This window comes from Callospermophilus lateralis, chromosome 5, assembly GCF_048772815.1.
Source record: "Callospermophilus lateralis isolate mCalLat2 chromosome 5, mCalLat2.hap1, whole genome shotgun sequence".
Taxonomy (NCBI): domain Eukaryota; kingdom Metazoa; phylum Chordata; class Mammalia; order Rodentia; family Sciuridae; genus Callospermophilus; species Callospermophilus lateralis.
Genome location: NC_135309.1, coordinates 64,014,478 through 64,040,782, shown reverse-complemented (window position 1 = coordinate 64,040,782; position 26,305 = coordinate 64,014,478). Strand labels below are relative to the sequence as shown.

Genomic DNA, 26,305 nt, shown 5'->3' with positions numbered 1-26,305 from the left:
TTTAATAGAAATAAAAGTACATTGAATAGTAGCTAGAGCATCAGAACTAGACCTAGGTTGTAAGTTCTATACCTCAGCAAATGCTTTCCTCCTGGACCTTGTCTTTGTTGCTGAGGTGAGGGAATTGCCCAGTGTTATAGTCTGTTTTCTGTTGTCCAACAAACTACTTGAGACCAAATAATTTGTAAAGAACAGAGTTTTATTTAGTTCACAGTTCTGGAGGCTGGGAAGTATAAGAGCATGGTATCAGCATCTGGGTCATAGAGCAAAGAGCCAGAGAGCTCACTTTATAACAAAGCCACTTCTGTAGTAACTCTTTAATCCATTAGTCTACTCCTGGATTAATTATTCATGAGGGCAGAGCCCTCATGACCCAGTCACCTCCCAAAGGTCTCATCTCAAATTCCATAATAAATGGAAAAAAAAAAAAAAGTCTTGAGGAGATGCATTCAAACCATACATTGATATCTGAGAACCAAGTGTTCATCCACTGAAAAGAATGGAAGTACAGACTTTAAATAGGAAAGGGCTGCGTCCTCTTAGCTCTGAGGCCTGGTACATGGCCTGTCAGTTGATTTATTCTTTCAGTAAACAGTAAATTCAAACCTTAAGAATTTTGTCAGTTAAATTGTCATTTCTCACCAGGTTCCTTGGAAAGCATTTTGCTAGTCACAAAGCTCTTGTTATAGCAGTCTTAACAAATCTGTTCGCTGAAGCTGGACCAAAGTACTTGAATAGTAACATGCATTCCACTTGGCTCCTTAGGGCTATTTTTTTAAATTATTAGAACCAGAAAAAATAGGTCCTTAGAATTTCCACAAGTGCCTTTAAGAAAATTCTGGTTGTGGGTGGACAGAATGCCTTTATTTAGTTTATTTATTTTTATGTGGTGCTGAGGATCAAACCCAGTGCCTCACAGATGCTAGGCAAGTGCTTTGCCACTGAGCTACAGCCCCAGCCCCTCCTTAGGGACATTTTTTTTTTTTTTAACAAAGCTTTTTTGTTGTACAGAAAGTAAAAATGCTTTTACAATCTCAATGTAACTGGTAGCCACGGACAGTTGACTCACCAATCACAGCTCTCCATGTTACAGCAAGAGTCTTACACAAAAAAAACCTAACAATGCTTACAATTTTCTGGGGCAAAGTCCCCAAGCTTGGTGGTGGATTACCAAGAGGGACTAAAAGGAGGAAGGCAGAATATCACAGGAACTATTCTTTGGCTTATTGGGTGGGTAGGCGTCCTTGGGTTTGTATCACAGCTACCTTTTTTTTTTAAACAGCTATCAAATCTATGAGCAGTCCAACCAATACTGAACAGTTCTGTTTTTGCAGTTTATCTGGGATCTTAATCATCTTCTCCTTCATCATCTGTTTCTCTCTTCCTCTTTTCACCTTCCTTTTTTAAAGTGGAAAAAGAGAGAGAGAGAATATGAATCTGAGGGGAATAAGATGAGGATAAGCAGATCTGCCTTGCGGGGAGTTGGGAAGGGAGGGCACAAGGTCTAGGGTGGAGTCTGGCCATTCAGCTTATAAACTGAACCTCAAAAGATAAAAACAGGATTTGGATAGAAGGGGAAGGCATAGTCAAGGATGGGCATGAGCAAAAGTAAAGAGTGTGTGGTAAGTTTGGTGTAGGAAGTAAGGAAAACAAGACCTAAAAACAAATTGGGACCGCATCATGGAAGGTTTTGAATGCCAGGCTAAAGAGTCTGTTCTTTAGGCAGTCCCACTGAAGGTCCATGAGCCAGGGAGAGGCTTAGAGGAAGGTTGTTTCAGGAGAGAGGCTTTTGGGAGTTTGGGAATAGACAGGACTAGAGATGGGGAGAACTACTTGAAGCTGAAACTTTCTGCATGTGGCCTTTCTGGTGATGAACACACCACCACCACCACCACCTTTCCAGTCTGTTTCTGGCCTTGAGGAAGTATTCTGAGGTCACTGACCTTGTGAAGAAGGGAAGTGAAACTAGAGTATATAGGTAGTAGTGGCTCCATGGGAAAAGTACTGGGACTAGGAATGGAGAGACCTGGCTGGGAGTGACTCCGAGTTGGAAGCTTCCCTCTCCTGAGCTTTTGTTTTCCATTTGGTAAAACAAAGCAAGTGAGCTGGGCATTTTACTCCAAGCCAGGAGCCCTAGGAAAGACCCAAAATAGAGCTTCAAGGGGTCTGTAAACCCCTGCACTTGTGGGCAAAATTGGTCTATAGCCTTTACCAGTTTTTCTTGGTCTACTGAAGTGCCCTCTGCTGGAGGTGAGCTTTCTTCCTGAATTTTCCATGAATTCTGTATGTTCTTCCCATAGCGTTAATCACATCCTGTATCAGCTTTTCTTAACTGGAGACCATAATCCCTTCTACGTAGTGTATCTGTTTCCCCCACCTCTGACTCTAGAGCTCATATACACATGTGTGGCTCTGTAAATTTGGGGATGGAATTGAGTTCTGTGTAGGTAGGTGTTTTGAGCATTCCTTTCTCTTTCCATTTATTTCCTTTTGGCTCTTTATGTGATTTGCAGTATAGAAATGGATGTTGCTCTGTAGGTCTAGGGTGGTGAAATAATTTAACTTTTCAGGCCAAGCAGGAACTGTTTAAGGACCTCGATTAAGTGGTAGCGGCCCATGCTCAGGATCCTCATCTTCAGACTTTCCCTCAACATCATATTTTCCTTCATTCTTCAATCTCCTGAAGTTTGGAGAAATGAAATGTAATTATTGTTTCCTAAAAAGTAAAACTGAGGTCAGAAACCAAGGCCTTTGTGTCTGTTGTCCTTTGGAGCCACCTGGTGGCCATATATATCCAGGCAGTTTGCCTTCAGCTACTGTAATTAAGATATCTCTGGGCTGGAATAGCCTTCAGTTCTTTTTCTTTTTCTTTTTTATAATGTTTTTGTTGTTGTTGTTGTAAGACATTTACTTATTTATTTTTATGTGGTGCTAAGGATCAAACCCATTGCCTGGCATGTGCTAGACGAGTGCTCTACTCCTGAGCCTCAACCCCAGCTCCTAGCCTTCAGTTCTTTATCCTTCATTACTAGGTTGGAGTCAAAGGATAGTATTCCTTTCATGTAGTCTTCCAGTTCATGGTTCAGCAGGTCATGTTTGGGAGCATACACGATCTCCCAGCTTGTCACTCAGCTCTTCTGAAGCCATTACTTCTTTCTTCCTTTCAACTATCTTGCCTGCCATGGGCCAGGCCTTCAGAGGTGAATTGGATGGCTTCTTCTCCTGAGGAATTTACAATCTAGCATAAAGAAAGATCTGTAATCAAATTGTTACAGATAAAAGTTGTTGTAGGTATGCAGTATTAATTAAACTCCTTATTAAGCAATTAACATTATAAAGCCATGTAAGATGTGTCTAGCAGTTTGTATGCCTTGGGCTTTGTAAGTTAGCTGGGAACTCAACGTACAAAAGAGTGGAGTATGGGGGAGTGTTGATTTAGCAACTATGAGAGGCTGAATCCTCTAGTAGAAGGATGCTCTTGGGGAGCACAAAGGAGTCAGTGATTCAGGTTGTATTGGCAAAAAGGATCAGGGAGGAGCCTCTATTCAAAAGTGATCCACCTGAGAAGGATCTGTTTCTCATGAGTAATTCAGAACCTTGTTCCTAGAAGCCTCTGTATAGTGTGTAAAATTCCCTTATACCCAGAAGCCATAAAGAATTAAAGACAGATACTTCAAGCAATACAAACTCTTGAGTATTAGAACTACCACAGTCTTCATTGTATCATAGGCACTATGCTAAATTGTTTACTTGTTTTATCTCACTTAATCCATGCAATAACTCTAGATTTCTAGTATTTTTCATCCATCATTTCACAGATGATGAAATTGAGGCTCATAAATTGCCTTCTACATGTACAGCCCTTAACTGGTATCACCGGAACTAAAACCCAGGTCTACTGCTGTCCTCCTGATGAATGGGAGCTTACAATTAAATCCATTACCAAAAGATGTGTATAATCTCATTTTCCTGATAGAAAAGTAGTCCCAGAGAGAGAGAGAGAGAGACAGACAAACTGCCTTTAGCCACACAATGAGTTATTTGCTGAGCTTTTCAGGAATGTAGCTAGGTTTAACACCTCTCAGTCATGGGCCCAGCCCTCTGCTACCTGCCAGCTTTCATGGTTTTAGTTGGAACTTAGTTCATTTTTCCCTGATAATTATTTCATTCTGTTCCCAGGAGGCAAGCTCATCACTTTCAGATGGGCTGAGTGCCACAGAGCCCCTGAGTGCAGCCCAGAGGGAGATCCAGCGCCAGTCCACACTGCAGCTACTGCGAAAAGTCCTGCAGATTCCTGAGAATGAGTCAGAGCTGGCTGAGGTCTTTGCCTTGATTCATGAACTCAATAGCTCTCGACTTATCTTGTCCAATGTGAGTGAGGAGACAGTCACCATTGAGCAGACATCTTGGTCGAATTATTATGAGTCTCCATCCACGCAGTGCCTTCTCTGTAGCAGCCCATTATTCAAAGGGGAACAGAAGTAAGTACCCTTTTACTCTGCCCCTAGCTCCCAATGCACTTGACATATTTCCCCTTTCTTCAGACAGCTTTAAAGCTGTAATCTTTAAAGATGTTATTCTCTGCTTTCCTTAGACTGCCAAATCTTTCCAGTTGCTAAATGTAATTAGTAATTGTTATTTCTATTATTATGATCACTCTAGGATTTAGATTATATCTGGACTACCCAGCATAATATGTGGGTTTGGAATTCAACAGATAGAAACATCCACCTAGAAAAAAATTAGATCCCAAACTCCAGCACCTTCCTTTGCCCATTGAATTAAAGTGTTGAGAATTTTGCCACTGGTCACTGACAAGTCAGTCTTATCCCCAAGACCTGCATGAAGAGATTAATTTCCCTGTTTTTTGTTGATGATGTTTTTTGTACCAGTTCCCTGGCCGGGCCCCAAGAGTGCTGGCTGCTGACAGCTAGCCGACTGCAGGTGGTGACCGCCCAGGTGAAGATGTGTCTGAACCCTCATTGTCTGGCTCTGCATAGCTTCATGGACATCTACACAGGTGAGTACTAACCTTTTATTCTCCTCAGGCATTTCCAAAACAGGCTTAAGAACTGCTGTCTGGGTCAAAGCTCTGGTCCTGTGTGCCCTGAATCTACTCAATGGGGCTTCTGAGGAAAAGGGGTCTTCCTTCTGACTGGCTCATCTCCAGAAGATGACCTTTACCTCTCAAATGTTAGGGCTCTGTTGTAAAGAGTTTACAACAAAGTTAGCTTAAAAATTATGGATTTTGAGGGTGGATACATCAAAGTACATTACATGCATATATGTGAATGTCACACAGAAATCTATTATTGTGTACAATGTATACATGATAATAATAATAAATCAGAAAAAAAATAGATCTTAGCCAGGCATGATGGTAGTGCCTATAATTCCATCTACTTGGGAGACTGAGGTAGGAAGATGGCAAGTTTGAGGACAGCCTGGGCAACTTAGTGAGACCCTGTTTCAAGATAAAAATTTTAAAGGGCCAGAATTGTAGCTCAGTGGTAGAGGATTTGCCTAGCATGTATGAAGTACTGGGTTCAATTTCTGCTATTACCAAAAAAAAAAAAAGAGAGAGATTTTCACTGTGAAAAAGCTGGAAAATGTACACAAATAATAAGAACCTGAAAATTAATAGTGATCCTATTGCCATGAGATGTACACTTGTATTCTCTAGCTGACCAGATATGTCCCTTCATCTATGCAAAATATAAGAAATTATGGAAAGGTTTTTAAGTTTTTCTTTGAACAAAAGGGTACTATGGTAGCCTGTTTTTGGAAACATACTTTTAAAATTTATCCATATATCATGTGCCAGCAAATAGAGAAATGACCTTTTTTTGTTTTGGTGTTTGAGGTGCTAGGGATCAAACCTAGGGCCTTGAACATGCTAGTCAAGACTCTATCTCTGAGCTATATCCCTAGACCTACATGAAAGTTTTTTCAAGAGGTGTGTGGAGCTCCATTTTACAGTCTTGCTTATAATTAGATATTTGTGTAGATCCTTAATTATTTCTCTGGACAAATTCTCACAAGTAGAATTGCTGCATGTTTATGCCCTTGCTTCCCATTATTCATCAGTGTCATGGATTATTGAACACCAGTCATCTACTAACCATTGTTGAGAGTTTGGTTGAATCCTGAGTTTTATATGTGAAATTGAGTACTACTAAACATTCAAAATACTTATTTCTTCTCTTGGTCTAAGAACCTTATGTTCCCTTATTTTGAATTCATGTTTTTAATTAGTCTTATACTGCCAGTTTGAGTTTGTATTATTTTATTTTCTTGCCAGCAGTTAATGAGAGTACTCATTTCCTTGTACTCTATTATAATAGAGTACCTATTTCTGTATAGACCAATACTTAGGATTATATAGTTTTTAAATTAAAATTCTTTTTCAAATTTACATGTAGTAAAATTTGCTTTGTTGTTGTATAGTTCTGAGAGTTCTGATATATGCAGAGTTGTGTACCTGCCACCTGTCAACATATAGAACAGGTCTGTCACTCCCAAACATATTTTGTTCTTTCATTGCCAAACCCACCCACAGCTTGCTAACCTTTGGCACCTGATTGGTCTTTCTCATCCCTGTAGTGTTGGCCAGAATGTCATATAAACGTAGCAATAGTATGTAGCCTTTTGAATGTGGCATCTTTGAATAAGCATAATCCTGTGAGATTTGTCCATATTGTGTGCATCACTGGTTTGATCTGTTTAATTGTTGAGGAATTTGTGAATATGCCATAGTACCTAGGATGTTTGGGTTAGTAGAGCTGCTACAAACATTCATTTGCAGACTTATTAAGTTCTCATTTCTCTTGAGTAAAAACCTAGAAGTCAGATTGCTGTTTCATGGTAAGTTTATGTTCAATTTTACAAGAAACTACCAAACCATTTATGAAAAGTGGCTGTACCATTTTGTATTCTCTCCGACACCATGTGAGAGTTGCATTTAGCTTTGCATGCTAGCATTTGGTAGTGTCTTTGTTGTTGTTTTATAGCCACACTACTATTGGTGTGTATACTGATACCTCATTGCTATTTTAATATTTATTTCCCCAGTTACTAATAATGTATGTATGTATATATGTAGTCTTTGGTAAATATCTGTGTTAATCTTTGGTCTGCTGTATTAATGTTGAGTTTTTGAGAATTCTTTGTATATTCTGGACACAGGTTTTTGTAAAAGTTTTATAATTCTATTCACATTTAGATCTATGATCCATTTCTAATTTTTATATAAAATGTGAGGTCCAGATTGAATTCAGTGTTTGTATATGTATGTCCAGTTATATCACCATGCGTTGAAAAGACAGTCTTTTCTCCATTGACTTGTTTTTGCTCTTTTATTAAAAATTAGCTGACCACATATGTGACTCTATATATCTCTCCTTTGGCTACTACCACAGTGTTGACTATTATAGCTGTAAGGTGAATCTTACAATCAAGTAGAATGAACCCTCCAATCTTTTTTTACAGAATTGTTTTGGTTAGTTTACTTCTTTGGTGTTTCCATATAAATTTTAGAGTTGTGAATAGCTGCAAAATCCCACTAGAATTTTAATTGAGAATGTGTTGAATTTATAGATGTAAAATATGATATGCTTAAAAATATTAGATCTTCCAGCTCACAAACATGGTTTTTTCTTCATTTTATTAAGTTTTTGTTTTTAACTGTTAACAGTTTTCATCTTTAAAAATTCCATCAGTTTTTGTAGTTTTCAGCACATAGGTCCTATGTGTATTTTGTTAAATTTATGCCTGAGTCTGTCTTTTTCTTAAAGTAAAGGACATGGTTCTGTTTTTAACTATTCATTGCTAGTATAGAGATAGGGTTGAATTTTGTTGACTTTGTATCCAGTGACCTGGATAAACTCATTTATTAGGAGCTTTTTATAGATTAGCATTGGAATGTTTTAAAGATTGTCAGTTTGATAGTTAAGAACTGGTATATCATTTATTAATGTGTTTCTTTGGTTACTAGGAAGAGAATATGTGTTTTTTATACCCTTTGTGGGTTTCTTCCTATGTTGTAAATTTCTTTTGTGAATGTTTCCATTCTTCTTTTGGGCTTTGTTTTTCTTTTCTTACTTTTTTTTTTTTTTCTTTTCTTTTTTGTACTTGGCATTGAGCCACATCCCCAGCCATTTGTTTTCTTTTGAGACAGGGTCTCCACTAAGTTGATTAGGGCCTTGCTAAGTTGCTGAGGCTGGCCTTGAACTTGCAATCCTCCTGCCTCAGCCTCTCGAGTCACTGGGATTATAGGTCTGCACCACCATGCCCAGCTTTGTTTTGTTTATTTTGTGTATTGTTATTTTGGGGACACCAAGGGTTTCTTTTACTTTTAGTTTTGATTTTTGGGTAACTAGAACTTTGACCTTATTGTTTCAGCCTTTGCTATCATACTTAGAAAGTCCTTTCCCTCTCCTCTATACCTTTTTTCACTGGGAACATATATGTCAGAATTTGCTTTTGTGCAAATTTGTGTGTTATATTTCATACAAATATAAAATCATCTTCCTTTATTTGTCTTAAATTGACTACATTTAAATTCCTCTGGTTGTTTTATTCCAGGATTTGGTGTAGGGGTGATTTTATAGCCTTTGATATATCCCCTACACACCCCTGGGCTAAAGGATGCTTCTGACTCTTCCCCATGGTGCACTTGTGTGAGGTATAGAGGAAGAGTGATTCCTGAGGACTGAGCTGGGGGGTAGGGAAATGTTTCTTTTTCTTTTTTTATTGGAAAAAATACAAATATACTATACATATTTCATTACTTTTTTTTATTTAATAGTACATTGTAGGCAACTTCTTGTCAGAGCAGTTAGGTTTCCTTTGTTTTAAAGATGCATAGTTTCCTATTTTTTGAATGTACCATAAGTATTCTTCTATTGATGGGCATTTGGCTAGTTTCCATTATGTATGATGTTACACTCAACTCCTTGTTGCCTTTTTACCTGCAGGTCTCTTTAACGTGGGAAACAAGCTGCTAGTAAGCTTGGATTTACTTTTTGCAATCCGAAACCAGATCAAGCTGGGAGAGGACCCCAGAGTGTCTGTCAGTGTTGTGCTGAAGTCAGTGCAGGAACAGACAGGTAAGGTCATTTTCTTCCCTTTTCCAAGGTTATCCTAAGCATCCTGAAAATTTTCAGTGATAGGCCTTGGTTGAAAGAGTTATGTCCCAGAAGAGTCTGGTACTTTGAAAAGGAGATATTCTTGACTTCCTAATATACTCTTCCTTTTGAGTTTTATAAATGCCATACTAACTTTGGAGAGCATGAGTCTCTGCATGCACCCAGGAATCTTCAGCAAGGGATCACAGTTGACTTTTAGAATCATATCCTTTGGTCATAAGTAGTGTGGCCTCACAGCATGTCATACTCATTGTGGATCCACAGCTCCTGGAAGTCTGCTGATAGTCCCAACCTTGTGCTCAGACCTGAGGGTGAGGATCATCCTCTTACTATCTAGAGGCTTGGCCCCTTTGCTATTCTGCTTCTGTTTGTGCTTTCCTCATCCCATTTCCACAGGCTCCAGTCCTTCTATACTTTTTCCTGCTGTGAGTGGAGTGGAGCAAGGTGCTAGCGCCACACAGACTTGTGTTTGAGACTTAGCTCTGCTACTTAGTGGTAGTATGAGTTTTGCACAAGTTATTCTGTGCTTCTGTTTTTTCTGTGATTAAATGAGGATAATAATAGCTCCTGGTTTATAGAGAATTAAACTCATGGAAGAATTAAATTAGGTATCATTTTTAAGGCCTTCAGAACAGCATCTCGTACCTAGGAGATGCCTCATACAAGGCAACTGCCATTTCAATTGGAATAGTCCCTTAGGTTGCCTCTGAGCACTGGAAGGCCAAGTGTCTGCCTTCCAAATCATTAGTATGCTTGGGTGTTTCTAGGGGAGAATCAGTGTTATAGGTTTCTGTTCTTGCTGGGCACTGCTAATCTCTAGTGCCTTCAGGTCTTCTTTGAACTTCTGAATGTTCTTGCTGTCCTTCCAGAGAAGACTCTGACCTCAGAGGAAATGAGCCAGCTGCAGGAGTTGCTGTGCAATGGTTATTGGGCTTTCGAGTGCCTCACTGTGCGAGACTACAACGATATGATCTGTGGTATCTGTGGCGTGGCCCCCAAAGTGGAAATGGCTCAGAGGAGTGAAGAGAATGTGCTGGCCCTGAAGAGTGTGGAGGTAAGTATCTCTCAGTCACCATGGGTGACCCTCAGAACTGTCCTCCCACTTTGGCAGCCACCTTCCAGCATGATGTCCCCAGGGATAGATAGCTCCAGTCCTGTCTAGGGGAAGCCAGTGTCTTTTCCTTGCACAGCCCAGGGTTTCATCTGAGGAAAGCCAGAAGGAAACAGGCATTTGTTAACTCATGTATACATGTAACTAGAGGCCCTTTTTAAACCTTTTAGTTATTTATTTTTTGGTGCTGGGGATTGGACCCAGGGCCTCATGCATGCTAAGTAAACGTTCTACCATTGAGCTACAACCCCAACCCTTAGATATACTGTTTAGACCCTTGAAAAATAGTAGTAAAAGATGCAAAGTTTCTTTTCTCATGGATCTCACATTCTGATTTTGGGGAGATGAATAGGAAACTAATATTTGTCAGATAGTGATGGGTGCTGTGGAATACAGTAAAGCAGAGCAAGGGGAAGGAAAGGGTAGAAAAGGGCATTTTTTTGTTGTGTTTTAAATAGTTGGGAATATCTTTCTGAGACGATGGTTTTTGAGTAGAGATCTGAAACCATGTAGCTTTGGGAAAAAACATTCCAGACAGAGGAGCAGCAAGAACAGGGTCTGAATTGTGCTCTGCTGGGCACAGTTGAGGAGCAACAGGCTGGAGTGAGTGGTAGAGGGAGTGTAAGAATGGATGAGGTTCGGAGGCTGCGGGAAGTAGGGCCCTACCTAGGGTCTCGTTAAGTAAGGATTTGCACAGTGAAATGGTCAAAGATATTGGAGAAAAAGAACAACCTAAGCTGATGTGGGTTCTAAACTGAAAATTTCCCCCCAAAATTAACGCCAAATTCAGATGTTATTATGGACTCATTGTAACAAATATCCAAGAAATGTATTACTCCAATCACAGGAGAAGAATACAACAAAAGTAGATAATGTTTCCCCAATTTATTGTGTAAGACAATATAGCTATTTAATAAAAAGAAAGAAGAAACTGGGACTGATTGTAGTCATGAATACAGATGTCAAAGTCCTGAATAAAATAATAGCAATCATATCTAATAATGTATCGAGTAATGCATTATGACCAAGTTTATCACCAGAAGGCAAGATTGTTTTATCATTAGAAAATATATCAATGCAATTCACTATTTAGCATATTAAAGGAGAAAACTCATGCATAAGTAGTTGGGTATTTTAGAAGCTTTCAGTATGATGCAACACCCATTTATGACAAAGTCTTAGCAAATTAAAAATAATAAGAAAAGCTTGTACAGAATTTTTTAAAATCCCATAGATGATGCTTTCCTGTAATCAATCACATGGAGAAGTTAGGCATGGGGTGCCTCTTGGATATGCTAATAGTTGAGCTGAGGTTTGAGGTTTCTACCTCTGACTTCTGTCATAGTGAACTAGAGGACTGGGAGGAGATTAGGCACCAGACCTGAAACTCATGTGTTTTCTTCCAGGGAAGATTCAGGAGCTCTGCAGAACAGTTTGTTATCTTTTGTCAAGGCCAGCTAAACATATTAGGAAATTTCATGCATTTTCCTATCTCTTTCCTCCTAATTAGAAAAACAAAGCACATATACTGATCAAATGTTAATTTCTAATTGAAGGATGGTATACATAACATGATAATGTGTGTCAAAATAAGCATAATACCTCCTGAAGCCTATCTATCTATCTATCTGTCTGTCTGTCTGTTTATGCCGAGGATGGAACCTAGGGCGGAAACTAGGGCCTTTGGCATGCCAGGCAGTGTTCTACCACTGAGTTGTATCCCCAGCCTTCCTGTAGCTTTTTAGGTATTCCTTGTAGATAAAATGAACTAGATAAAAAACTTTATGTGAACCATTGCTTTTGTGCGTTTTCTCACCAAATGGCTGTTTCCCCTCTCATTCATATTGGCTTTCTAATGGTAATAGTAATAATAATGCCACTAAGAATTATTAAGCATTTTATTAAATATGCCTAAGTCTAATATTTGCTAAGTGCTTTACTGAATGACTTAATTCTTACAACTCTATGAGAATTTTATAGATACAGGCACTGAAGCCCATGGGGATTGGCCCAAACCCACACAGCCTGGTAGTGTGGGTCTGAGATGTGCACTTGGATCTGGCCTGCTGACTCGAGCCTGTGCTGTTTAAGCATTGCTGGGATCACCAAGTACCTCCTGGGTTTTGGAGCTCTGGTGTTTCTCATTTCATCTGACCATCATGGGATTTTTGTTTCCAAAATAGATAGAGGCCTTCCTCTTTGCAAAGCCTGCACATGTCCTAGTTCTACCTGGCACCTCCCCTGTCCCTATCAGGGCTCCTCCATCTCGGCATGGAATAGCATTCCTTCCCTCTCAGTTTGTAGCGTCTCTTCCCTTCTCTGGTATCAGTTACTTCTTTCTCGAAAACCAGGACTTTATTCTGCTTCTTTTGCGTGTGAAGAGTGGTGTGACTTGGAGGGGAGAGATTGTATGAAGTCTATGAAATAAAACAGGAAGTTATTGAAGGAAAACTAACAATGCAGTTAGTCACTGAGGAGACTGCTTCAGGGACTAATGATAATAGCCATTCCAGTTGGTATACTCAGTTGGTATTTCATGTCCCTAGCTGCTTGTGGAGAGGGTGGGCTCATTTGGCTCCCTTTCTAGGCAAGTGTGAAATGGTGGTGGTACAGAAGTTTGCCCTTTTCTCACAGCTTGCACTAAACACCCTGTGAAGTGGTGAACAAAAGGAATAAAATGGGGGAGATGCCTTTGTTGTAGAGCAGTCTCCCAGATTTTAGCACAGTGATTCTCAAACTTTTCAGTGTGGAGGGCTTGCTGGACCCCTCCCACAGGGTTTATGATTCAGTAAGTTTGGAGTAAGGGCAAAGACTTCTAACGAGTTTGCAGGTGATGCTCATGCTGCTAGTCCAGACCACTCACCTAGGGGAATTTTTTCAAATGCAAAACAAGGAGTAGAGTTCATACAGATTAAGACCCAGGTATTTATTTGCTTTTCATGGTCAGTGCTGGGGATTGAACCCATGGCCTCACACATGCAGGTGCTAGATGCCTATAATAGATGGGTAATGCTGCCTAGAAGAGGAAGTAGCTGTGCACTACACAAGGAGCCTGGGAGAGCCTTCTGAAGGAGGGGAGGAATCCACAGGGCTTTGACCAGTAGAATTTAATTAAATAGTGTTCTAATTATTCTTGCATCCAGGTATTGGGATTGAGGGTTGTGTTTTAGAATAAAACATACATTCACATTCTTGTTTCATCCCTAGCTCTAGTATCTCACCTCATAGATTCCCCCAGACTCATTTATTAGGACTTAACTAAAAAATGTCTGGTATTACAGGCACTTAAACAGTAGCCCCCCTTCCCTTACAGACTGTAAATGACATGAATAAAAGAATAGAAACAAAGGGACTTGGGGACTGTTTCAGTCTGGAAGAGTACTATGGCATGGAAGAAAGAAAACGCAATTGGGTACTGAGTTGTCAAGTTCAAATTCAGAAGTAGGCCCACAGTGCATGGCTGTCAGACCCCATCCTTCACTGAGCCTTGGTTTCCCGTGTATATAACAAAAGGGAGAAGACTGTTGTGTTTCTAAAATTCTGTGGCTCCTACAGCTTGCTTTTTTATTTTATCTTGGCCCTTTAGTTCACCTGGCCTGAATTCTTGGCCTCCAGTGAGGTGAATGTGGAGGACTTCTGGGCCACAATGGAGACAGAGGTGATTGAGCAGGTGGCGTTCCCTGCCAGCATCCCTATCACCAAGTTCGATGCCTCTGTTATTGCCCCTTTCTTCCCACCACTCATGAGAGGAGCTGTGGTCGTCAACACTGAGAAAGACAAAAGCCTGGATGTGCAGCCAGTACCTGGTAAGGCTACCTGGTGGCTGACAGGGGTCAGGGAATGAATGACTCACTCAGAGTCCAAGACATTGTCTGTGGCAAGACAGCATAGTGGTAGAGAGAAAGCCAGGCCCACCTAGAGGACTCCTTCTAGAAAGGTGATAGCCCTTGAATAAAAGCCCCTAGAGTTTAAAGTCATGTTTGAGAGTTTTGAAGAGTTATCAAACTATGCCATAGAACACACACAGCTCCCTGTCAGCCCTCTAGGGTGTACAGCACTGATTAGTGGAAATCTTGCAAAAAAAAAAAAAAAAAAAAATATATATATATATATATATATATATATATATATATATACTGATGATAAATCTCCAGTCCCAAAGATTTTCATTGAGAAAGTGTAGGGGAGACCATGGAATCTGCCTTCAAAAACTCATTTTTCAGGTGTTTTTGCAGATGGTTTGAAGAGCCCTCGACTAACTATACAGAGCATAATTTTCTGACAACGTGAGTTTGATTCCTTATTATCCCATTTAGCAGCTCTGTGACCTGGCAAGTTCATGTCTTGAGCCTTTAACTGCAGCTCATAGTCAGAAATGTTTTGCATCATGACATGAAATGATATCCATATATATGCATATGTGTATATAAATAACTGAAAACTTTCACAAAATAGTACCTTTCTTTACCAAGTACAATATGCTTTGTTTTTTATTTTATGTTTAAAATTCTGGATATGGCCTATTGGGTTGATTTCCTTAAGATACTGTGATCTACTGGTTCTCAAACATTGTTTCCAAACATTAATTATTGAAGTTCTATCTAATAGTTGCTGCTTCAAGACCCAGGAATTTTTTGTAAGACTACCGCACAGTTTCCTTGATAAGCCAGTTGGAGCATAGTATATAGAGAGAATTTTTAAAGAGACAGCTACTACTTCTCATTGCTGTAGGTGTAGTAAGTATCTGTCCTCTTGGTTCTAAAAAACAGAAGGCTTTGGATTAAAGCTGGTCCATTTTAGGATTCTTTTTTAATGACTATATGCTGAGTGTCTCATTTAGATGTTCCAGGGCATGTTCCAGTTCTGAGAGGCTTAAGATACCTGTGGAAATCATCCACCTGACTGGAGTCCCACTTCTATGCTGGGAAGCACTCCGTGCAGAGCTGGCTTGCACTGCTTGCTGTTCTGCAAGCCTAGCCCCTTGATCTCATCCTCAAGCATGGGGGTAGGGACTGCCCATGACCTCTGACTGCTGGTGGCACTGTCTCCCATTAGCACTGTTGTCTCTTGCAGGCAATGGCAGTGCCTTGGTGCGGTTGCTCCAGGAGGGCACCTGCAAGATTGAGAAGATTGGCTCCTACAGTGAGGAGGAGCTGCGGCACCTGCTGGGGCAATGTGGCATCCCCTTTGGAGCAGAAGACACCAGAGTGAGTGTCTGGGGCAGTGGTGGACTCAAGGCTTTGGGAATAGACTGGTTGGTTTGTGTTTCTAGGAAGGATATGAACATTTGTTAGTAGGCACCTGTGTTGGGCAGAGGGTGCTTGCTGGTAGTCAGGGAACCTGGGAGATAGCAGCAGCCAGATCTTGAGTTCATGTGAGGTGTTGACCTCCTGTAGGTTTCCATCTGTTGAAAGTTGTGGGCCCAGGAATTTTTTGTAAGGCTGCTGTGCAGTATCCTTCATTAGCCAATTTCATCAGCATAGTGTAGAGATACCATTTTTAAAATGACAGTTGCTACTTTTCTTGTTGCTGCAGGTGTAGTAAGCATCAGTAAGTAAGTAGTAAGACTCTGGGATCAAGAATCCTGACTCTAATTACTGTGTGTGACCTTGGATAAGTTGTCTTATATTTTAAACATCATTTTTATCACTCGTAAAATTGAAATAACTAAAATACCGGCCTCATGAAGTTGTTGTAAGAAATGCACGTTACATAGTGTCTGGTTTTCAAACTCTTAGAAAGTGGATGCTATTACATACATATGTATGTATGGGTTATATCAACCCATTATTTACTTTCCTTTATATTTCTGTGCTGTTAAAAGTTATTTTTCCTTCAAATTCAGATTCACGTGTTAGCTCCTCATTGAAGGTTTCTCTGACCTTTAAAAAGTAGAAAAACCTAGGCCCCAGAGTCGTCAGTCTTGCTGGCTTTGTTTGTGACTCATTCTTTTGAGCCTCCTGTTGCCTGACTGGAAGAGGTTGGGCTGGGTGGGGCTCCAAGGCCCTCTCTGGCCAGGCAGTTGATCCTTTTGCTTTTGGTATGGACTAGGCACTTGGTACTGAGCACCAGGCCTGGTCCTTTAGCATTCACTCCTGCATTTTTATTTTGTCTTCCTTCTCCAGGACCAACTCTGCTTCTCCTTATTGGCCCTCTATGAATCTGTACAGAATGGAGCCAGAGCTAGACAGCCCCCACCTCATCTCACTGGGGGTAAGATCTATAAAGTGTGCCCCCATCAGGTAAGAAGATAACAAAGAGCAACTTGGGGTGAACTAACTAATTGTGAACTGCCCACACAGAATTGGAGCCAACTCATCCTTTGGGGTTGGGACTTTAGTCACCCTGCAGCCTGTGGAGTAGCTGGTGCCATCCTGTGGCAATGGAGCTTGGGTCACCTCAGTGTGTGTTTATTAAGCACCCTACGTTGTGCTGGACCCTGAGTCACCTATTAAGGGTAGAGGGGTAACAACAAGATGTTATTCCTTTCTAGTTGACCTCATTTGGAGGGGGGAAGTAAAGTCACCACAGCTTTTGATGATAGCTCTGAAGAAACAAAATATGGGCCAGAGATACAACGGAACAGACCTTCTACCTACAAGACAGCCAGAGAAGGCTGAGACCTTAAAGGATAGGGAAGAATCCCAGTGTCAGGCAAGAGGAAGAAGTGTTTCCCAGCAAAGGGACCATTAGAGGCCAGATATCACAGAGCTTTAGGGGCCAGAGTAACTATTGGGATTTTTATTCTGAGTCATGGGGGACCTTTTGACTGGTGTTGAGTGGAAAATGGCAGTGGTGACATGGTCTGATTTTGGTTTGGGGAAGATATAACTCCATATCTATGTTTTAAAAGGGTGGACAAGGTAGGCACCAGGGTATCTCTGGGACAAGTTGTATACCTGAATATAGCCCCAGAGGATACCAAAACCAAAAGCCAAGTACTGAATATGGTGGTTGAGGCATGTTTCAGCAGAGCCTCAGTTCACTGAGATGTTGGGGTAAGCAGGATGATCTGGCTCTAAAAAGAGAATAAGGTTCTCAGCTACTTGAATAGAAGCTGTATTTGAGGGAGATGCTTGATGCGCTCCCGACCCCTCCTTAGCAGATCAAAGCTTGGGGTCATCTCATGAAAAGCACCTGTCAGCAGAAGGACTGTGGCGGATTGTCAGGGGAAGCATATCACTTGGAGGCAACAATTGGTTGGATGTGAAGGCAGAACTCTCCAGTATACCCAGAGCTATCCCACAGTGGAATGGTGGTGTGGAGGTGTTCACTAGACTCCACTAGACGTCCTACCTGCACGGCACATTGGGGTTTAGGGGTGGGAGGTCTTGCTCAAAATACAAATACTTTAGACTCAAGAGATTCTAATTTCTTAGGTTTGGGCTAGGGCCCAAGAATCTTCATCTTTACCAGCTCTCAGCTGTGGGTGCTGTGTAGCTAGTATTGAGAACCACTAGATGACGCTTGATGGGGTGATGTGGAGGAAATGGGGTTTAGAGGAAATGTCCTGAAGCACCTTTCTGCCTAAATGGAAGGTAGAATGTCCTAATTCTTCTCTCAAGAGAGGATGATCTGGTGAATTCATTCAGGGATGGAAATAGGAGGAGAGCAGAATGTCATGGATCCCGCTGAATGACTTTGACTGTAGTCATTAGTCATGAAATCTTCCTGGGAAGAGGTGAGTGAGGATCCTTCTCAGGTTGCCTGCAAATTGGTTCCTTAATCCTGGCTGGGCCCTCCATCTACCCACAGGTGGTCTGCGGCTCCAAGTATCTTGTTCGAGGTGAGAGTGCTCGTGACCACGTGGATCTGCTTGCCTCTTCCCGCCACTGGCCACCTATCTATGTGGTAGATATGGCCACACCAGTGGCCCTGTGTGCTGACCTCTGCTACCCAGAACTGACCAGCCAGATGTGGGGGAAGAACCAGGGCTGTTTCTCTAGCCCTACAGAGCCGCCTGTGGTGAGTCACATTCTGCGGAACTAGAAAAATCCTTCAGGCTGACCTTGTCTCAGCCCCCAGTTCTTCAAGGGTCCCATCTGGGAGCCATCTCTTTTATCATTTTTCTTCACAAATGTTTTGTCTTTATACGTGGGAACCAGCATTGATTGCACAAAATTTTATTAACCTCTGTGTGTGAGGCCATGGAATGTCATGTATTGCATCTGAGGTATCTCATACATGGGTATCTTGTGTTAAAAGAAATTGCCTTCCAGATAAGATAGAGAATTGGCATCTTTGAGTCATTGTGCATACTGACCAGCCCTGGGGCACGTTGTTTCATTCTGTATCTTAGATTTGTCCATGAGTACACTACATGGTATGCCTTTTCATCATGGGTTCTATTATTATAGTGTCCTGGTTTGTTTGGGGCACTTTCCTCCCTTGTTTTTTCATGTTGTCTAAGTATCTTTCTTTCTTACAGTGTGGATCTGAGATATTACAGTTTCTTCCCTATATTCTAGTAGTACCCGTGCAGATTGTCTGTACCTCACCTTGATGTTGGGCTTCCAGACGCTGCTGGTGTCCCTCAATGAATGCTACTGCATCCTGGGTCTGGGTCCTGCGCAAGTTGGCATGGGTAGATCTGGGTGGCTGGCTTGACCTCCCATGGTAGTCTGCTGGTGGGAAGGGGTGGTCCTGCGCCAGAGACTAGGCTCTAGCGGGTGTCTGCCCTGCCAGGGGAGGGGCCTACTGTGAGCCTGGGTCCTGTGCAGGCTGGTATGGGCCCATGGTACACCTTTTGTGACATAAAGACACAACGGTTTTAGAAAACAGTGATTTTGCCTACAGAATGATGAGCTAAATAAACCACTATTCTTTGTAATTTAAAAAAAAAGGAGGATTGGGGTGTAGCCACAGTGAGGCCTTGGGTTCAGTCCCCCAGTACCAATTTCTAACCCTCTCCTTTTAAAAGGGGAAATTAAGACCTGGAGGAGACAATGGACTTAACCAGGACCACATAATAGATCAGTGGCAGAGTGCTTATCTCTGTGTCTTGGTATATCATACCAGGCAGTAGTTCTTACCAGAGGCACACACCTTCCAAGGCCCTCCTTTGGCCTTTGCTGGAAGAGATATTAGGAGATACCAGGAAGAAGAAAAAATAGTGAGAGATGATTGTCCCTGCCAGAGTGCATTATGAGAGGCGAAAGCCTCTGGCTTTGCATTGGAGTTGACATTGTCATCACTCCCTGGGGCTCCTAAGCTCTAAAAATTTGTATAGGGGACTCCAGAAAGGTATCTTAGTCTCCCTCAGAGCCAGTGTCTCCAACTCCCTGCAGCCTGAATTAAGTAGGCACAGTGAAAAGAGCAGCTCAAGCATTCCAGTATCTGTTGTGGAGGGTCCTAACCCCGATCTCACCTGAGGAAATGGAGACACAGAGGGAGAAGGGAGCGAGCTGGTCCAGAAGAAGGAGTGAGCAGTGATGCTGGGATTTAAGCAGGACTAGCCAGCCTCACAGTCTGCTCTCACCTCCCACACAGGTGTTCTCCCTTAGTCATTTCATTCCCTCATGACTAAGTGACTTCTCATCTCTTCCAGAGTGTGTCCTGCCCTGAGCTCTTGGACCAGCATTATTCTGTGGATATGACAGAGGCTGAGCACTCCGTCCAGCACCCAGTGACTAAGACTGCCACGCGGCGCATCGTCCATGCAGGCACACAGCCCAGTCCTGGTGACCCCAGCTCTGGGCACCATTCCTTGTCCCTGTGCCCTGAGTTGGCACCCTACGCAAACGTCCTGGCCTCCATCGTGAACAGCAAACCAAACAATATCCGCCAGCGGCCCATTGCCTTTGACAATGCCACCCACTATTACCTCTACAACCGCCTCATGGACTTCCTCACCAGCCGTGACATTGTCAACCGGCAGATCCATGACATTGTGCAGAGCTGCCAGCCTGGCGAGGTGGTCATTCGAGACACGCTCTACCGCCTTGGGGTTGCTCAGATCAAGACAGAGACAGAGGAGGAGGGTGAGGAAGAAGAGGTAGCCGCAGTGGCAGAATAAGCCAGGCTGCTGTATAGGGATTGCACCATCTCTCTCAAGCCATAGTACAGCCCTTGCCCAATGCAGATCTCTCCAGGGGACCTGTAGAAGCAGTCACCTGTGGGAAGGGCCTCTGACTGCTGGGACTGACCAAAGAGCTTCCATCTCCTGAGCATGGTGGGGCCCAGGGTTCTTGCTTCTTAATCCTTTGGGGCTGAGGAGAGTTGCCAAGAAACCTCTCATAGGCCCTGAGAGAGCTTGGGGGACATGGTGTGTTTAAGCTGAAGGAGTGGGGTTGAGGGATAGGCTCGCAGTGGCTTCCTGGGGCTTGCTGCTGGTTGGGGTAGAAGCCTGGGTGGGCTGAGGCAGGAGCCCTTGCACTAGGTGGGGCAGCTGCTGAGGTATCTCTCCCACCCCCATTTCCCCTGGGATGAGCCCTGGTTCTAGCCCTCTGGCCACATGAGCTCCTTAGCCTATTGCCTTGACTAGGGGCCTTGGTGCCCTCATTCACACTAGGGTTCTTGATTCTCCCCAAAGGAGGGATGCATTTTTCTCTGACTCTTCCTGTACCCACCTCTGGGGGAAGCTGGGGAGGGAGGGACAGTCAGCCACAGCTCTCTTCCAGGACTGTTCTCTGCCCTGAGTTTTGGGGAACAGAGTCCCCTTCCTGCTTTCCCTGGCCACTGCTGCTGCACCCTACATCCTCTCTGGGCCCTGGAACCCACACCACAGAGGGGATGTGGCCCATGGTTGTGACATAACCTGGCAGCAGTAGGAAAACTCCCTTCTGTGAAGGGGAAGCAGACTGGGCCATATGGAAACAGCGGGACTGGCTCAAGTGCCCACAGTTTGCTTAGGGCCCGAGAATTGGCCAAGTACTTAATTTATTGAGAGGAGTGGAGTAGGTGGCTTTTCCCCCCTCTCTTCCCCAACAAGAATAAAGTTTATTAAATTATCTGGTTTTGATGACACAAGAGCCAGTTCTATGGTCATTGTGTGGGGTACATTGTGGTAGAGTTCATGATGTGTTAAGCTTATCACTTCATGTGAATAAGGGACGGAAGGAGGGCCCAGGGAATTTGCAGGCACTTGGGTGGCGCAAAGAACCAGAGACCAGCTGTGTTAATGCTGTTAGTTTAATGTTGACAGGGATGTCCACAGTATGATTGTTAGTTATGGTGAGTCTGCTTGGGGAGTGCATGCTTCTTGCTTGGTGCGGCCTGCCACACGCAAAGGTCCCCTGCCTTCCAGCCCGCGTTGGGCAAAACACCCCTCATATAGCTGCCACTTGGCTCATTGTAGCAGTACCAGATCCAGGGTGAGGCGCGCTGTAGAGTGAGAAGGCTGCACGGGATAGAAGGCCTGGTCACACTGTTGCAAAGGAGCCGCTCTGCGGTCTGCAAGCACCTTCCACTCCTGCTCCACATGGTCAGAGCTGACCTGCCACTTGCAGGGCTGCCTAACCCCGAGGAGCCTTATTTTTCAATATCAGGGTAATTCCTAGGGACTTCATAGACACAAAATCAGTTCATTTCCATAGAGATGAGGGGGTCAGGCAAGTAGGGTGGTTCTTAGAGATGGGAACAGATTAAGAGAAGGAGCTGGGGTTCCACTAGTTGGCGTAGCAAATGTGAGGCCAACAATGTGAGAATGGTAGCAGGTGGGTGAGGGGCAGGGTTAGCCCCAGCCCCTTCCTGGCAGTGGTAGTCCAGGCTCTAGAGTGGGGTCCTCAGTCCTCAGGATCCCTCACATCCCCAAGTTTCACAGCTGGGCCGAGCTGTTGAGTGAAGTGATCGTGGGTAGAGTGTGTACATTCTCCCCACATCACCCTGTCCTGGAGAAGAGGAGAGGCAGGACTCAGTCGGCTGCCTCAGCAGAACTGGTAGTTATTGGGCTGCAGCAGAGGCTGGGTGCTCTCTCCTGACTCACAGCAGGCCAAGTGCTCGCTAGAGCTCTCCTCCTCTGGTTCGTCGCTGCTGCTGCTGCTGCCACTGCTGCTGCTGCTTGGCAGGTTGGCATAATCCTGAGAGTGGAAACACCAGAGACAATCAGATTGGCTTCATCAGGCCCAGCCTTTGCTAGCCAACCACCAACACCCTGAGCACTTCCCCACTCACCTGCTCTCTCCTGTCCACTTGGGCCTGTTCCTGGAGGAGGGAGCAAATCTGCTGGAAGGTGGGTCTGCGAGTGGGCTCCAGGTCCCAGCAGGCCTGCATTATGCTGTATCTGGAGACAGAGGTTGCCCACATGAAGCTCCCAGTCACCCTGGGAACCATTATATACCCAGAAGTCCCGAGAACTAGTCAAAAGTGTGTTAGGAGCTGAGGTGTAGCCTTTTTTTGTAGTGCTGGAGAAGCCCTGGGTCCAGTCTCCAGCACTGCAAAACAAAGTTCAGTGTAAAACCTATGCTAAATCCTTTGCATGCCTTCTCAGTCCTCATGGTGACACTTGAAGATGGGTACTTTCATCACATCCATTTTGACAGATGAGGCCATTGGGATCCTTAAGGTAACTAACCGTCTGAGTTAAAAGCCCACCATCTGAGGTTAGGACCAGCCCCAGTTCAGAGCCTGGGGGTAACAGCCCCATGCTAATAGGAAACCCTGAACTCCATCAAAGGGGCTTGTTTCAGAGTCCACTGTGGAGGAGGTAAAGCCTGGAGCATTCTGGACAGAAACCAGGGCTACATGCCCTCTCATCCCCTTCCAACCAAAACCTAGGTGTCTTCCTCCCTCCCTGGGACCCCTTCACGTACATGTTCTTCGGGGCAAATGCAGGCTGGGCCATCTGGTATCCATCCTTCACCAGCTTGTAGAACTTGCTGTTCACCAAGATGCCTGGGTAGGGGTTCAGCCCTGCAAGGGCCAGTATCATGCCATGGCCATATTGTCGCTTGCCTTCCTCTTCCCCACTCACATCTCAGGCAGAATGTGAGGGGTCCCACCTGGACTGTGGCTTTAAAGCAGCAGCTGCTCCTACCCAGGACTGGCTGCCATGCACTGAGCAGCTGGCTTACACTTGGGAGGTGAAAGAAAGCCTCTGCCAGGCCTTTCTATACCACGTGGAGAATTTTAGCACAGGCTTTGGAATTGGGTGGACAGGTTGGATTTCAGTAAAGTAGGGGCAATCCCAGGTAGTTAGTTATTAAGTTGGTAGAGCACTGTATTTGAGGACAGCATGAGTCCCTGTGGCTAGTCCCAAGGAGCTAGCAGGTAATGCTGCTGCTTCAAGGTTTTGCACAAAGGGATGCAGCACATGGGCATCCCCAACTGCACGAGCAGAGATGAAGGAAGAGGCCAGAGGGTGTGGGTGTCTGGGGGGGAGGGTCTGCCAAGCCCACACAAAGGCTGCCATCCTGGGTTTCAGAGTCCTTGTCCAGCCCTTGCTCTGCCCTGGGCACCAGGCATCCTTGGCTAGATTCCTTGAGGTACAAGTGGGGTAACAGAGGAGTGGGCCCCAGCCCAGGCCCACAGTGGGCTCAGTGGCTCACCGAGTGAGAAGATCTCCCAGAGGAGGATGCCGTAGGACCAGACGTCACTCTGAACTGTATAGACACAGTCGAAAATGCTCTCTGGGGCCATCCACTTCACAGGCAGGCGGGCCTGGCACAACAGTCCCCATTACTCAGGGCCCTGGCACTCTGTCCCCCTCCTCAGCCTGGCACACCTTCCCCCAGCACTCACGTTGCCCTTGACAATGTAGTTGGAGTCATTCATGATGTCCCTGGCCAGCCCAAAGTCCCCAATCTTGGCCACGTGTCCATTGGTCAATAGCACGTTTCGAGCTGCCACATCTCGGTGGATGCACTGAGGGAAGGCACTGCAGGATTAGTATGGCTCTCCACCCAGCCCAAGGTGAGGGGGACAGAGGCCTGGGTGGAGAGCAAGGCCTGTCCCTGGGAGGAAGTGGACGTGTTCTGGTCCTCTACCCTGAACGCCTGTCCAAACATACCAGGACCCAGGACTGGAGAAAATGTAATATGGTCAATTTGATGTTTAGAAGCCACTGTCACCTGCTTCATTGCCCTTCTACACCTCCGTCTGTGAGCCATAGAAGCTGTCCTCAAGCTAGGCTCTCGGCCATGGGCCCAGATGTAGTGAGCCTGCCCATTACAAGCAAGGGCAGTTGCTATCTTCTGGGCCCGACTGTTCCAAGTCCTCCGCGAGCATTTGCACATATTCCTAGTTTACCCTTGAATACTTAGTTTACCCTGTGACTGTGCCTATTTTTATAGGTATAGACACTGAAGATCAGAGAATTTAATTAGTTGCTCAAAATCACAGCAAGTGGCAGGGCTGGCCACTAGACCATTGACTCCCAATCATGTCCCAAGGATGATGGCATAAGCTCTGTTCCTAGGCACTGTTCCTGGTCTAAGTGTCTTCTATATGTCATCTCATCCTCATAAATGAGAAAAGTTCTGTTTTCTTCCCTAAAATGATGTGCTTTGTAAGGGGACATAAATGTTGTCTCCTTCATACTATTAAGTAAAAATGAGTGAGTGGAAACAGCCTGTCCAGGCTGGGTACCCCATTTCTGCTAAAGTATGAGCACCCCTGGGCACAGCTCCTCCCACTCACTCCTGAGGCCTTTGGGGCCATTGCCCTCCTGCTCTCCTGGACTCCCACTCCTCCCTTGCCCCTCACAATCTCTCCTTTCCTCCCCTACATCCCGCCCTCAGGAGTTCTACCCCCTTCCCCAAAAGGGACCTGGGCCACCACAAGCCCAACTGGTTCTGACTCACATTCTTAGAAGCAAGGAAGGCCATGCCCTGTGCCACTTGGCTGGAGAAGTGGAGCAGGTCCCGGAGCTCCAGAGGCCGGCAGTCCTCCTTGTTCAAGTCTGAGAGGGGGAGAGACATCAGGGCAACCTCACCACAACCCTACCCCATCCCCCGTTCCCTAGTAGCCCTTCCTTTCTCCCCTGGCCATGTTACCTCCTCACCTTGCTCAGAGAAGGAGTCATTGGAAGAAGTGGAAACAGGCCTCATCTCCACATAGGTGTCCACACCCTGACTGGAGAAGCCACTGTCCCTACATAAGAGAGGGTTGAAGGCTGGTCAGTCCCCATCACTGCACTTCTAGCTCAGGCTTGGCCTCCAGCCATCCTTTGAACATTCCTGGATACTCAAGGGAAGGAACCTCAAGGACGACTTGAGCACCCCTTTCTGATAAGAAGCCCTCCTGCTACATTCTGTCTGTGCAGATCATTGAGCTGGGCCTGGCAATCCCCAGTGCCGGCTACAACCCATTCTGTATTTAGATAGATAGATGTAGGCTTTGCCTTAGAAAGTTCTTCACTGCACCTAATGCCAACATGCCCCTTGGATTTTCCTCTTTCTAATCCTTGCTCTATCCTCAAGGGACACCAAGAAGTTGGAGCATAGTTCCCCATAACAATCCTGCTGGAATTTGAGCACATTCTATGGCCACTTCTTTGAATCCTTTCTTCTCTAGATGATACCCTCATCCTTGGCTTCACATTAAAATCACCTGGGGAGCTTTTAACTCTCCCCAGGCCCAGACCACCCTCAGAAACTCTAGGGGCAAGACATTCACAGTTTTCAGACTCTCCAGGTACAGGAGAGCTCCTTAAACTAACTCATGCAGATGAACCATCTGAGGAAGCTTCTTAAAATGAGAATTCTGACTCAGCAGATACGGGCAGGTGGCCTGAGATGTACATTCTAACAGTCCCATAGCAGAGGAGCCTGAGTTTGAGAAGTGCTATTCCAGACTGGCCAGCCACTTCTGTTGCTAAAAGTCCAACAAGACATGATCTCTGAACTCCTTGCATCCTGTCCTTCTGCGCTGAAGATAGGCAGCCTGACCCTACCCACACTCCAGTGTTCCCAGAAAGGGAACTTAGTGTTTTATTTATGACCTGATTATGGCAAAAACTACACTCTCCTTTGTTTTAGAACTATGCTTCTTATTAACATAGCCTGGATCCCATTGGCAGGATTAGTTCATGTGCCATTTGCCCTTGAAATTTCTCCACTCTGGAAATACTTTCCCTCTTCAGATTTGAAGGTTAAAGTCAATACTTTTCTTT

At 44.3% G+C, this 26,305-nt stretch overlaps 2 protein-coding genes across 2 annotated transcripts in view; one reads left to right on the top strand and one right to left on the bottom strand.

Annotated features, from left to right (window-relative positions):
- Positions 1 to 21,206, top strand: part of Hmgxb3 (HMG-box containing 3) — a 53,454-nt gene extending 32,248 nt beyond the window's left edge. Inside the window, exons 12-20 of the mRNA XM_076856729.2 lie at positions 4,180 to 4,481; positions 4,893 to 5,020; positions 8,976 to 9,107; positions 10,016 to 10,200; positions 13,844 to 14,063; positions 15,331 to 15,464; positions 16,383 to 16,499; positions 18,013 to 18,222; positions 19,805 to 21,206. Coding sequence (XP_076712844.1) covers positions 4,180 to 4,481; positions 4,893 to 5,020; positions 8,976 to 9,107; positions 10,016 to 10,200; positions 13,844 to 14,063; positions 15,331 to 15,464; positions 16,383 to 16,499; positions 18,013 to 18,222; positions 19,805 to 20,272 — 1,896 coding nt within the window. The 3' untranslated portion in view covers positions 20,273 to 21,206. The remainder of the gene's footprint in view (positions 1 to 4,179; positions 4,482 to 4,892; positions 5,021 to 8,975; positions 9,108 to 10,015; positions 10,201 to 13,843; positions 14,064 to 15,330; positions 15,465 to 16,382; positions 16,500 to 18,012; positions 18,223 to 19,804) is intronic.
- Positions 21,131 to 26,305, bottom strand: part of Csf1r (colony stimulating factor 1 receptor) — a 28,891-nt gene continuing 23,716 nt past the window's right edge. Inside the window, exons 15-21 of the mRNA XM_076856730.2 lie at positions 25,196 to 25,284; positions 24,996 to 25,093; positions 23,935 to 24,057; positions 23,742 to 23,853; positions 23,007 to 23,106; positions 22,369 to 22,477; positions 21,131 to 22,274 (exon numbers count right to left, since the gene is read on the bottom strand). Coding sequence (XP_076712845.1) covers positions 22,122 to 22,274; positions 22,369 to 22,477; positions 23,007 to 23,106; positions 23,742 to 23,853; positions 23,935 to 24,057; positions 24,996 to 25,093; positions 25,196 to 25,284 — 784 coding nt within the window. The 3' untranslated portion in view covers positions 21,131 to 22,121. The remainder of the gene's footprint in view (positions 22,275 to 22,368; positions 22,478 to 23,006; positions 23,107 to 23,741; positions 23,854 to 23,934; positions 24,058 to 24,995; positions 25,094 to 25,195; positions 25,285 to 26,305) is intronic.